Source organism: Labrus bergylta, chromosome 1, assembly GCF_963930695.1.
Source record: "Labrus bergylta chromosome 1, fLabBer1.1, whole genome shotgun sequence".
Lineage (NCBI taxonomy): Eukaryota > Metazoa > Chordata > Actinopteri > Labriformes > Labridae > Labrus > Labrus bergylta.
The window spans coordinates 8,973,579-8,985,695 of NC_089195.1; the positions used below are offsets into that span (position 1 = coordinate 8,973,579).

At 41.6% G+C, this 12,117-nt stretch overlaps 1 protein-coding gene across 1 annotated transcript; it reads left to right on the top strand.

The window, feature by feature from the left end:
• The first annotated feature begins 775 nt into the window (after nt 1-775).
• notum1b (notum, palmitoleoyl-protein carboxylesterase b) lies at nt 776-11,417 on the top strand. The gene is made up of 11 exons (XM_020654392.3): nt 776-1,466; nt 3,189-3,241; nt 3,342-3,437; nt 4,657-4,717; nt 7,529-7,587; nt 8,122-8,224; nt 8,304-8,495; nt 8,594-8,691; nt 8,796-8,943; nt 9,050-9,097; nt 11,046-11,417. Exons 1-11 carry the CDS (start codon nt 1,105-1,107, stop codon nt 11,386-11,388), a joined length of 1,563 nt encoding a protein of 520 aa, XP_020510048.1. The 5' UTR covers nt 776-1,104; the 3' UTR covers nt 11,389-11,417.
• The last annotated feature ends 700 nt before the right edge of the window (nt 11,418-12,117 follow it).

A 12,117-nucleotide genomic window follows, 5' to 3' on the forward strand; every position in this document is an offset into this window, starting at 1 on the left:
TTTTTACACAACATTTTCACAGAAAATGAGTTTCATTGCTGATTGATTAATAGAAAACAGATACACTCTTTATAGACAGGGTTTACTTTCGTGAATAAAATCCCAAATACCCATTAAACTATTTGAGGTTTCACATTAAACACACATCCGATTGCCATATGTTGCAGGAAGTCAGATTCAAAGATAAAAGATGCATCTTGGTTTTTTTTTAAACTGATTTTGAAAATGTTAATTAAAAGTGTGCGAAAGTAGAGCGGTCATGACTTGTATCACCACATGTGATATTAGATTTAGAATTGATTGCAAAAAATGTGGTACTATCAAAGAGAGGTGCATAATCTCTGTTTCTCCACATGGCATAGTTTATGATCTATGATCATGATTTAACCCCTTCCAGTGTCTTATCTTATATCTACCTACCACTAATAATAAATATTTTAAGATTAAACCCCAGTAACAAATAGCCTAGTATGCTTCTATCGCGAGATGTTATTCTTTCATGTGAGTATCATTGTAAACGTGTTTGTGTTGGACTCCGGCGGCATGCTGTGACCCTCTGCAGCTTCACACACTACATTCAATCAAACACACTTCAAAGGCAGCGCCGCCATACGTCGACACAACATCAAAGGGGTGAACCGACAGAAGGGGCGTGCCAGGCATGAGTCCGACGCCCCGCGTGGAGCATCAGCCAACTGTAATAACGATTGGCCCGCGGGAGTGAGAAGCACGCGGGGGTAAGGGACGGGGGGGGGGGGGACTTCAAATAAAATTCCATTTCGTCCGAAGCTCGTGAAGAAATGAACCGAGAGCTAACAGGTCGTCAATGAAGTTGGGTTGAACAACGGAATTCAGGGAATATACGTGCTATGACGCTTTTACTGGATGATCCCGAAATGATGTTGGAAATGCACGCGCACTCTCAGTGATTTTCGAAACTGCTCTCCATCCCTTGAAGCGCAATGGAGTAGGGCTACCTTCACTTCTGTTAATGGGAACTTTCAAATAATTTTTTTTTTTAACTTTTCTGGCGAATTTTAAGAAATGCTGAACTTTGCAAAATCCCTCACACACAGTAAAGAAATCGTTGAGTAATAACTAGATATGCAGAGCCGCGGTGTGGTGAGGGGCTCGGTGCGCTCCTGCCTGCTGCTGCTCTTCATCCACATGAGCGCACCGGTGGAGGCGAAGAGAGCACACGGAGGTCGAGCGCAAACCCGACGAGTGCAGCAGCAGCAGCAGCAGCAGCAGCAGCAGGCTCCGGCGTACAGAGAGCGGGTGGAGGGAGCCGAGAGCTTCGCTTTAGACTTTACAGCAGTGGAGGGTAACATGGACAACTTCATGGTGCAGATAAAGAACTTGGCACAGTCTCTGTATCCGTGCTCTGTGCAAAAGCTGGATCAAGAGATGAAGTTGCAATTATTGAAGAATGCATCTGTCACTTGTAATGACGGGTCACCAGCAGGGTAAGAAAGATGCCTGGACTGCCTCCTGACTCTCAATATTTGAAGTAAAACGTCAATTGACTTGGCATGCAATTTAAGAGAACTGTCCTCATATGTATTCATATTTGGAAGGGCAGTAGGTCATTCCGGTTAGGGACTTGGGGTGGGAACTGGAGGGTCGTCGATTCAAGTCCCGATGCGGACCATTATATTGAAGTTGGTCTGGTAGCTGGAGAGGTGCCCTTGAGCAAGGCACTGAACCCCAAACCGCTCAGGTGGGCTCCCTGTGTAGCAGCCCCACTCTGACATCTCTCCACTAATGCATGTCCACAGGTCCTGTTTGTGTTTGTAATTTGGAAGTGTGAGAAGCATATCTCTCAATAACAGTGTGAACCCAGAATGTCCCTCAGGGGTTAATACAGTATATACAAATACACAGGCCAATATAAAAACAAATTATAAATGGGGAATTTGAGGTTAAAGCCATGAAGCCGAAAAGGATGAGCTGCACTTGAACCTAACATCCAGTTTGTGCAGAGTCCTATACCCTGCAGTCTGTTGTCAACCCGGATGTGACCAAAATGGTTCAAAGCATTAGATCAGAGGAGACTATCCACGAAATAAGAGAGAAAATGCGCACACCCGACTCAGATACAAACCCTTTTGTCTAATACATTCATGCGGATTGGCCAACGTTGTTTGTTCTACGATATTAAACTGAAGAAAGATTTTTTTTTTTTTTAAAGTATGTTTTAGAGTTTTGACATCGCAGGTGTTTTTAACAAGTTGAAAAACAGGTTCATGAGTGGATTATTAGGTTTCTTCAACAACACGCATTAAATCCACCAGATGGATTGAGAGAGTAAAGTGTCTGACTTTAAAACAACAAAGGAAAACTTATCTTATACTGGGCCACCTTTCATATCCGAGTGTGAATAATTGTTTTGAAATCAGGGGATGGTAGTGGGCATCATGTAAGTACCAGTCAGCAATATTAACAAGTCCAATTCTTCAGCTGTGCTTTCTTTTTATAAGAGGGGGGAAATTCACAGATTAAAACTATGCCTGTTGATATATATATGATAAAGTGATTCTGTCAATCACTTTTTCTCCATGAATATAACTCCAGTTTTACATGGATGTGATTATTCAAAGGACTGGTGCTGCAGCCAGTGCTAACAACAGTCATGTCAACTCTGGAGTGCTTTAGTGGAAAAAACAATGTGATGACAGAATCATAAAACCCTGATTTCATATTCCGTACAGAAGTTTTCATCTGGGCCCTGGGTAAATATAATCACAGATATAAACTTCAAGTTAACCATACAGATGCTCACACAGAATCATATTACCTGTTGACATAAATCAATGAACTTTTGAAATACCTTACCTGAAGCATTACATCATTTACTGATGATGTATTGGAAGAGGATTAAAACATCTGCAACATAAAATACTTTCCATATGCCACCCATGCTGTTAAATCTCTATCACTGTGCAGCCAACAGCACAATTAGTTTCCTCTTCTATTCCCTAAAGAAAACATATTAGAGCACTAAAAGCCTCTGAACAGACTCCTGCAGAGACTCTGAGCGGCATGATCAGAGCCAAATCTTTTATGTCAGGAACAAAGGTAGCATCCCTACTGCGGAGCTAATGCGTGTGTGTGTGTGTGTGTGTATGTGTGTGTGTGTGTTACAGGCAAAACACACTCACACAGATATGTTTTGTTGTTCTATGCAGGTATTACATCAAGGAGTCTAAAGGCAGCAAGAGGTGGCTGCTCTTCTTGGAAGGTGAGGGTGAAGCTAACCTTATACAGAACAACACAGAGTTATATAACTCTTGTTAACGTGTGTGCGTGTGTGCGTGTGTGTGTGTGTGTGTGTGTTGCAGGTGGATGGTACTGTTTCAACAGGCAGACTTGTGACAGCAGGTACGAGACCATGAGGAGACTGATGAGCTCCACCAAGTGGCCACAAACCAGAACAGGTAATGACACGCACGCGCACGCACACACAGACACAGACACACGCACGCACGCACACTCTGGATAGAATAACCTATCAGGGTACTTTGCACAAAAATCACTGTCACTTACTGACACCTTCAATGGTTGTATTGTTTGAAAATGCTCTAAAATGACACACGACATCTCCCTTAGGGTTTTAAATGTCGACTGTCGACATGTTTCATTTTGTTATTGCACTTTAATTTGTAAAGATTTGTTTTAAAGATTTAATTAAAAAAAACTTTCAGATTTAAATCCTCCTATCCTTTCTGCACTACGGATAGATCCGTCGTTAAAAAAAGTAACTAAGTAACTTTTACTTAAAGTACATTGTAAACAAACTACTTTTGACTTTCACTTGAGTATACATTTTTAATACTCTTTCCACCTCTGGTTGAAGTCAGTAGACACACATCAGTCCTGAGTTTAACACCTTCACCCTCTCTACTGTTAGCCCAAAGCCCTCACCCTTTGTCCTCTCTAGTGGTAAAATATATCATAAACTGCATTTATCTGAAGTACAAAATGCCACACATTAACATTTCTTTGCTACTAGTTTTCTAATCTACTGCCAGTAGGGGGAGTGGTCTCTTTGGTGAGCGGGAAGTGTCATTCGACTACTCTAATCAATACACACATTGCACAAAAACACACACATGCATTACAGTGTGTGTGCTGCTTCTGAGAAATCGCTGCACCTCTTTACCGAGGTTATGATTTTTCCTCAGTAGGAAAAAAACAAGCTTCCCCTGAATGGATGAGATTCATGGATTCCTGTTTGTGTTTCCTCTTTAGCTGAGTTTGCTTTAGTCTTAAAAAGTCAAACTCTGCTTCTTGAACTGAAGCCGTCAGGGAACTCCTTGTTTGTTTTATGATCCCTCTCTCTCTGTAAACTTTACTCTGGTGGCCAGTTCAGCAGCCACAGAGCTCTTCAATGAATGGGTGTAATTGCTGACCAAAGCGGGAAAGGTTAATGACTTACTGACCACAGGGAAAGCATACAAACACAGACGGTAAACCAACACCTTAACGTCACTGAAACACACACACAGCAGCACATCAAGGTTTGGCCATATTTAACGAGAAGCTTGAACGATTGAAACTCCTCTGGCTTTCACTGAAGAGTTTTGATTCTGAGACGAGGAAGTTTGTTCAGAAAATAAAGTCAATGTTACATCTTTCCTTTCCTTGTATTCACAGGAACAGGGATTCTGTCTCCTCAGCCAGAGGAAAACCCTCACTGGTGGAACGCCAACATGGTGTAAGAAGTTCAGTCTCCTCCTCCCTTTATTGTAAACACTCGTGTGCATTACTATTTTTTTTAATTTTGTTGTGACTTTCTGCTTGAAATTAAATGACACCTTTCCAAAAGATAACTCTTGGAATGCTTATATTATTTAATGACAAAGGGCTACCACATAAATATATGAGCACTTTTAAAGGGACTATTCTAAGGGCGCACAAATGTCCCCATTCCTCCTCTATTCTGCACTCACACTCATTGGCGATTTAACCTGCGGTCGTAGGCCCCGGGGCTACGGGTCCTTGTACAGGCCCTAATCGGCCTCCTGTCGCCTCCCCCAGCATGCCAACCCGTCCCAATAACACACACGTGCACTGTTTAAAAACAAACACACTTGTACCCGCATCCTTTTTGCTCCGTGTCGTAACGTGTAAAAAAGGATCTCAAAGCCTAGGCTTCAGCCCAGGGAAGCCTGTGCATTAAAACGCCAGTGCTCACACTGCTCCAGGACTAACCAGGCCTGAGCACGGTTACCTCTTGTACATAACGTTGTAATACAACACATGAATGGCCTCAAGTAATTATGAAGCTTAATTAGTTTACAAGACAGGCGGACTTGAGAAAAAAATAATCATGAAAGGGACATGCGGTTGAGTCTGCGTCTGTAAATCAGAGAAGAACACGGAAAATAAGACAGCTACTTTGTGGAATATTTTGACTCACTTTAGTCAGATACAGACCGAACACTCTGGGATTTCTCGATAATGAAGGCTTTCCACATTGTGTACCCGTGCTTGTGCTCGTGCATGAACTGTACCGTGCTGAAGCACACCTCATCCAAGTGTGCCAGGCCCAAGGAAGAGTACCATGCTTGAGCACGGATCAGAGCACTGAGCACTCACACTGGTAAAACGAACTGGACTTTTTTTTAAAAAGCCCACCTGGAGGACCAAAGCCTCCGTACATGGGGCGCGCGCACCAACCACTGCGCCACCAGCACCCCAACGAACTGGACTTTAGGGGTGAAGTATGTATGTGAGTGCGCCCTTAGAATGTGTGAACAACCTTGAGTTATTCATACCAAGCTTAAACTACGAAGGTATATATATATATTTCTATTTTCATTGAATTCAGGGATGTTTTAGGCATCAGTCAAAAAAGCAGTAACATCCACTTTAGGTAGTATAACTACAGTTGCAAGAAAAAGTATGTGAACCCTTTGGAATTTTCTAGTTTTCTGATTAAATTGGTCATAAAATGTGTTCTGATCTTCATCTAAGTCACAACAATAGACAAACACAGTCTACTTAAACTAATACCACACAAACAATTATATGTTTTCATGTTTTTGTTGAACACAACATGTAAACATTCACAGTGCAGGGTGGAAAAAGTATGTGAACCCTTGGATTTAATAACTGGTTGACCCTCCTTTGGCAGCAATAACCTCAACCAAACGTTTCCTGTAGTTGCAGATCAGACCTGCACAATGGTCAGGAGGAATTTTGGACCATTCCTCCTCACAAAACTTATTCAGTTCAGCAATATTCTTGGGATGTCTGGTGTGAATCACTCTCTTGAGGTCATGCCACAGCAACTCTATCGGGTTGAGGTCAGGACTCTGACTGGTCCACTCCAGAAGGCGTATTTTCTTCTGTTGAAGACATTCTGTTGTTGATTTATTTCTGTGCTTTGGGTCGTTGTCTTGTTGCATCACCCATCTTCTGTTGAACCTCAATTGGTGGACAGATGGCTTTAAGTTTTCCTGCAAAATGTCTTGATAAACTTGAGAATTCATTTTTCCGTCGATGATAGCAATCTGTCCCTGATGCAGCAAAGCAGCCCCAAACCACGATGCCCCCTCCACCATACTTCACAGTTGGGATGAGGTTTTGATGTTGGTGTGCTGTGCCTTTTTTTCTCCACACATAGTGTGGAGAAACAACTCAACTTTGGTTTCATCTGTCCACAGGAAGTTTTGCCAGTAGTGCTGTGGAACATCCAGGTGCTCTTTTGCAAACTTCAAACATGCAGCAATGTTTTTCTTGGACAGCAGTGACTTTCTCCGTGGTGTCCTCACCATGAACTCCATTCTTGTTTAGTGTTTTATGTATCGTAGATTCATCAACAGAGATGTTAGCATGTGCCAGAGATTTGTGTAAGTCTTTAGCTGACACTCATTGAGCATTCTGCGCTGTGCTCTTGCAGTCATCTTTACAGGACGGCCACTTCTAGGGAGAGTAGCAACAGTGCTGAACTTTCTCCATTTATAGACAATTTGTCTCACCGTGGACTGATGAACATCGAGGCTTTTAGAGATTCTTTTGTAACCCTTTCCAGCTTTATGCAAGTCAACAATTCTTAATCGTAGGTCTTCTGAGAGCTCTTTTGTGCGAGGCATGGTTCACATCAGGCAATGCTTCTTGAGAGTAGCAAACTCAAAACTGGAGTGTGTTTTTTATAGAGCAGGGCAGCTTTAACCAACACCTCCAATCTCGTCTCATTGATTGGACTGCAGGTTGTCGACTCCTGACTCCAATTAGCTCTTGGAAAAGTCATTAGCCTAGGGGTTCACATACTTTTTCCACCCTGCACTGTGAATGTTTACATGTTGTGTTCAATAAAAACATGAAAACATATAATTGTTTGTGTGGTATTAGTTTAAGCAGACTGTGTTTGTCTACTGTTGTGACTTAGATGAAGATCAGAACACATTTTATGACCAATTTAATCAGAAAACTAAGAAATTCCAAAGGGTTCACATACTTTTTCTTACAACTGTATCTCATCTGTCAGTTATCTCTCTCTCTCTCTCTCTCTCTCCTGCAGGTTCATCCCGTACTGCTCCAGTGATGTGTGGAGTGGAGTCACTCCAAAGACAGATCAAAGTAAGACCTCATTTATCAGACCTGAAGATCTACACAATAATATATAAAGAAAGATAAAATGATTAGTCGTTAAAAGTTAGAAATAATGATCAAATTACATATACTCAGTCTCCCAGATATCCTTTATGTTGGGATGGATGTTCAGTAATGCATCCACTAGAGAGCGCAGTCTTGCACGGTCCTCCACACGGTCCATCTGATCTTTAGATCCTGCCTTATCTCCGTCCAGCTGTTCTGTTGTGGTTGGGCGCTCTCACATCATATACTGTATATGTTTAAAGTTCCTCACCGTGTTCCTAACCAACGTGTACAATCTTTCCTCAAAAACCATGTTATCAAAGTATTCTTCATTTTGTCTTGTTGGTCTGGCTTTAACTGTTGGCTACACTCCTCGATACTGCCCGGACCATTCCTGGTGATGCTGCTACATTTGGACCGTATCTGAAAGCTTCCAGAAAATGTGCAGAATAAAAGAAGAAACTAACTGAAATAATACACAGATACATTTTAATACACTTGGTTTTTCACTCTCAGGTGATTATGCGTTCATGGGCTCTCTGATCATCAAGGAGGTGGTGAACGAGCTGCTGACAAAAGGTCTGGACAACGCCAAGGTTCTGCTCCTGGCAGGAAGCAGGTCAGATTAGCTCATGTCACTTTTTGTGTTTGTGTGCGTGCGTGTGTTCACTCTCTTATCCCACTCTGCCTCTCACCAGTGCGGGCGGTACAGGCGTCCTGCTGAATGTGGACCATGTTGCAGAGCAGCTGAAGTCACAGGGACACAGAGGGGTGCAGGTCCGGGGCCTCGCCGACTCTGGATGGTTCCTTGACAACAAACAGTACAAATTCACAGACTGCCTGGACACCATCAGCTGTGCCCCCACTGAGGCCATAAAAAGAGGCATCAGGTAGGAGAGGAGGACGGCTGGAAGGACAGGTGGATGTGTCAAAGCGGGAGGAAGACGCACAGATTCTGTAACGTGCTGTTTGTGTTTGTGCTGTGCAGGTACTGGGGCGGTTTGGTGCCAGAGAGCTGCAGACAGGCTAACGTAGGAGAAGAGTGGAACTGTTTCTTTGGATATAAAGTCTACCCTACTTTGAAAAGTGAGTGACAAAACCCCCCCGCCTCTTCAAAAAGCTGGTTTAGATGATAAAGACCGGCGTGTCATTATTAAGTCTGACCTGTAATACACGTTCTCTCCTGTAAGGCCCGGTGTTCGTGGTGCAGTGGCTGTTTGACGAGGCTCAGCTGACCGTCGACAACATCCACCTAACGGGACAGCCCGTCCATGAGGGCCAGTGGAGGTACATTCAGAACCTGGGACAGGAGCTGAGGAGCACGCTGGGCGATGTGCCGTAAGACAAATCGCACACTTAATATACTGCAAAGTTAAAAAAACAAACAAACCAAAAAAAAAAAAACAGATTTGTTGACTGTGTGATTCTGTGTTTTGAATGGCAGGGCGATGTTTGCTCCGGCTTGTCTCTCACATGAGCTCATCACTAGAACGTAAGTAAACTTCTATTAAAGAGGACATATTACCCCCCTTGTCCACCTTTCAAACAGTCCCCTGTGGTCTAAATGAAACATCTGTGCTGTGCTTTGGTCAAAATATAACATGAATCAAGCACCAGAGGAGGTTTGTGACCCTGTAGAAACCAGCTCTCTCAGAACACTCCGTTTTGGTGTGTGTGTCTCTTTAAATGCAATGCCCCCCCACAAAAAGTTTTGCTCTAGGCTGGGGGTGGAGTCCATAGGTGGAGATACCAGGGGAGGGGAGTAATTTTTTTTTTACCAGAATCAAATTTGAAACGGAGCATTTTTCTCTGTGTTGTAAGTTTTATTCAGACCACAAACAAAGGACTGGATGGATTTATTTCACATTTTGTGCGTCGGTAGACACTCAGGTTACCCAAATAAAAAACACTGTAAAAGTGGATTTTCATAATATGTCCCCTTTAAAAGAAACTCTGATCTTTGGGTTCATGTCCATTAACATCATATTCACACGCACTGCTAATGAGTGGCCATGTTAAAAGACTGCAAGAAAAACACAATATAATCACATCTAAAAATCGAACTCCTACTTAATGGTTATCGTGCAGAATGTAAATTCTGCTGCCAGGGGGCTGTCAATCAAAACAATAACAAAAAGATAATGTTGAGGCTGGTGGTGAATCATGGGAATGATTCTCTATGTTGATGTTTTATTAATTTAGATTTTTTAATGCAAACATTCTAATAAAATTCCACATATTATACCTTTAAACTTGGAGCATGGTGGCCTGGTGGCACATGGCATGTGCGGAGGCCATAGTCCTCCAGACGGGCAGCCCGGGTTCGGGTCAGACATGTCGTTCCCCACTCTCTCTCTCTCCCCCCGGTTACTGGCTTTATCCACTCTGGCCGATCTCTAAATAAAGGCCCAAAAAGCCCCAAAAATAAAACCTTAAAAATACAAAAACTTTAAACTCAGCTTTATCTTTTTATACAAACTAAATATATATTTTTTTAAATATTTACATGTATAGCATGTGTTGTAAAATCTGTTAAGTATATTTATGAATAAGCAGTCAATGTGCAATAAAATTGGATATAATGGGCAGAGATCTGGATGATCATTTACCTAACAATACACAGCACATGGATGTGACAGTGAATCTTCACTGCTCAGCATTAATATAAGAAAAGCCTAACACATTTAAGAGTTTTCAGGTGTCAGGTTTACTATCTTCAATAACAAAAATCAAAAAAATAAACCTATAAATATAAATAGAAAATTTCACATTGTTGGGAGTTATAAAAATAAATAAACATTAAGTTCCTTCAGCACATCATACAAGAAGAGATCATGTAAATTTAATGTTATAATAAAAACCTGATGGCCAAAAATATCGCCCTTAATGATTTTACGTGACTGGAGCCACATACACACACTCTTGGCTTGATTATATGGAGCTCATCACAGATCATTATGTGTATATAGTTTTGTTATATATTATGTGCTCAAGTTTTCAGGAAAAATGACAGGGAATTGCTGACTATATGTTATTCTAAAAAGTGTTGCTGTTACACAGTCTGTCCACCAGACAGCAATGATGAGTAACAAAAAAAAATTACAACAAAAAAACATATAGAAATTATTCTTTAAAACAGAATTTAAAGACTGTTCGTAAATCTGTCTTCTATCTCATTAATCCTTTTTTAAAATTATTGTATCATTAATATCAACATTTGGCTCAAGGGGCACAACTCTGAGAAATCAGGGTTAGGTTCTGGTATATTTCCTTGTATTGCGTTACAGTTTACCCTCATTGCAGTACCTTAGTTATAAATGACAATTACACAAATATTGCAAAAGAAATGCAAATTAGACGTTTCATTTGTAATAACAAAGCTGTCATATAGTTAAGCCTTTATTCTGTCTCCATCACTGAGTGTCTTTGTGTCTCTGCAGCCACTGGATGGACATTCAGGTGAAAGGCACCTCTCTGCCGAGAGCACTCCACTGCTGGGACCGCAGCCTCCAAGTCAACAAGCACCTCAACGGTAGCCATGGCAACCACACACAACAAAAGCTCAGGACCCAACCCATGAGGGGCTGCCCTCTACATTTGATTGACAGCTGCCCCTGGCCTCACTGTAACCCCTCTTGTCCGACGATCCGGGACCAGCTGACGGGACAGGAGATGAGTGTGATCCAGTTCCTGAAGCACATGGGCTTCGACGTGCAGAAGATGGCTCAGCAGCAGGGGATGGACCCGAGGACACTACTGGGCATGCTCAATGACGGGAACTGAGTTACTTTTTTTTTAATGACTTTCTTCAGCGATAACAAGGGGCTGAAGATAAGTGGAAGGCAAGAGGAGCCTGCAAAAAGAACTCTGATAAAAAAACAATACTTCCAAACAGTGTTATCAATAAACAACAAACATGACTGAATTACTCCAAAAAATACAAAGTGGTGAGCTTTGGGACGAATACAATAAAACCAGAGCGACTAAGCTGTTTAATCAAACATACACAATCATACGCTCCTTAAAAATATGTGTGCACAGCGTGCCGGGTGCAGTTCAGGCGATCATGGTTTTGGTTCAAATCATTTTGATGGGAAAGCACCAGTTTGTTTTATTGGGATCTGCTGCTCTCTTCTGTCAACTCTATCTCACAAATCCATCTATGGTGCTGCTGCTTCGACCAAATTTGCTGCTTTTCAAATTTTGGAAAATATTAATTTAATGGGTAATAATCACAAATAAAAGTTACAAGGAAAAAGATTATTATTGCATTCTTCCTGCCATTTAAAAATTGTGTATATTTATTTTTCTACTGAATATCTGACCTTTATTCAGGTCTTATCATATGATACTGATCCTGCGATAACTTTGAGTGTTTATTTGCATATTTGTAAAAAACAATGCCTGTATTCTAATCGATCCAATAATACTGATATGAACAAAACGTTTTCTTGCTGGCTTTTGAGTTTGTAACTATTCTTTTTGTGCTGTTGTAGTGCCCACATCTTCTAC

Coding starts and splice junctions, on each gene's coding strand:
- notum1b (XM_020654392.3), top strand. CDS start 1,105: ATGCAGAGCCGCGGTGTGGTGAGGGGCTCGGTGCGCTCCTGCCTGCTG. Junction 3,438..4,656: donor GTGGCCACAAACCAGAACAG/GTAATGACACGC, acceptor TTGTATTCACAG/GAACAGGGATTCTGTCTCCT. Junction 4,718..7,528: donor TGGTGGAACGCCAACATGGT/GTAAGAAGTTCA, acceptor TCTCTCCTGCAG/GTTCATCCCGTACTGCTCCA.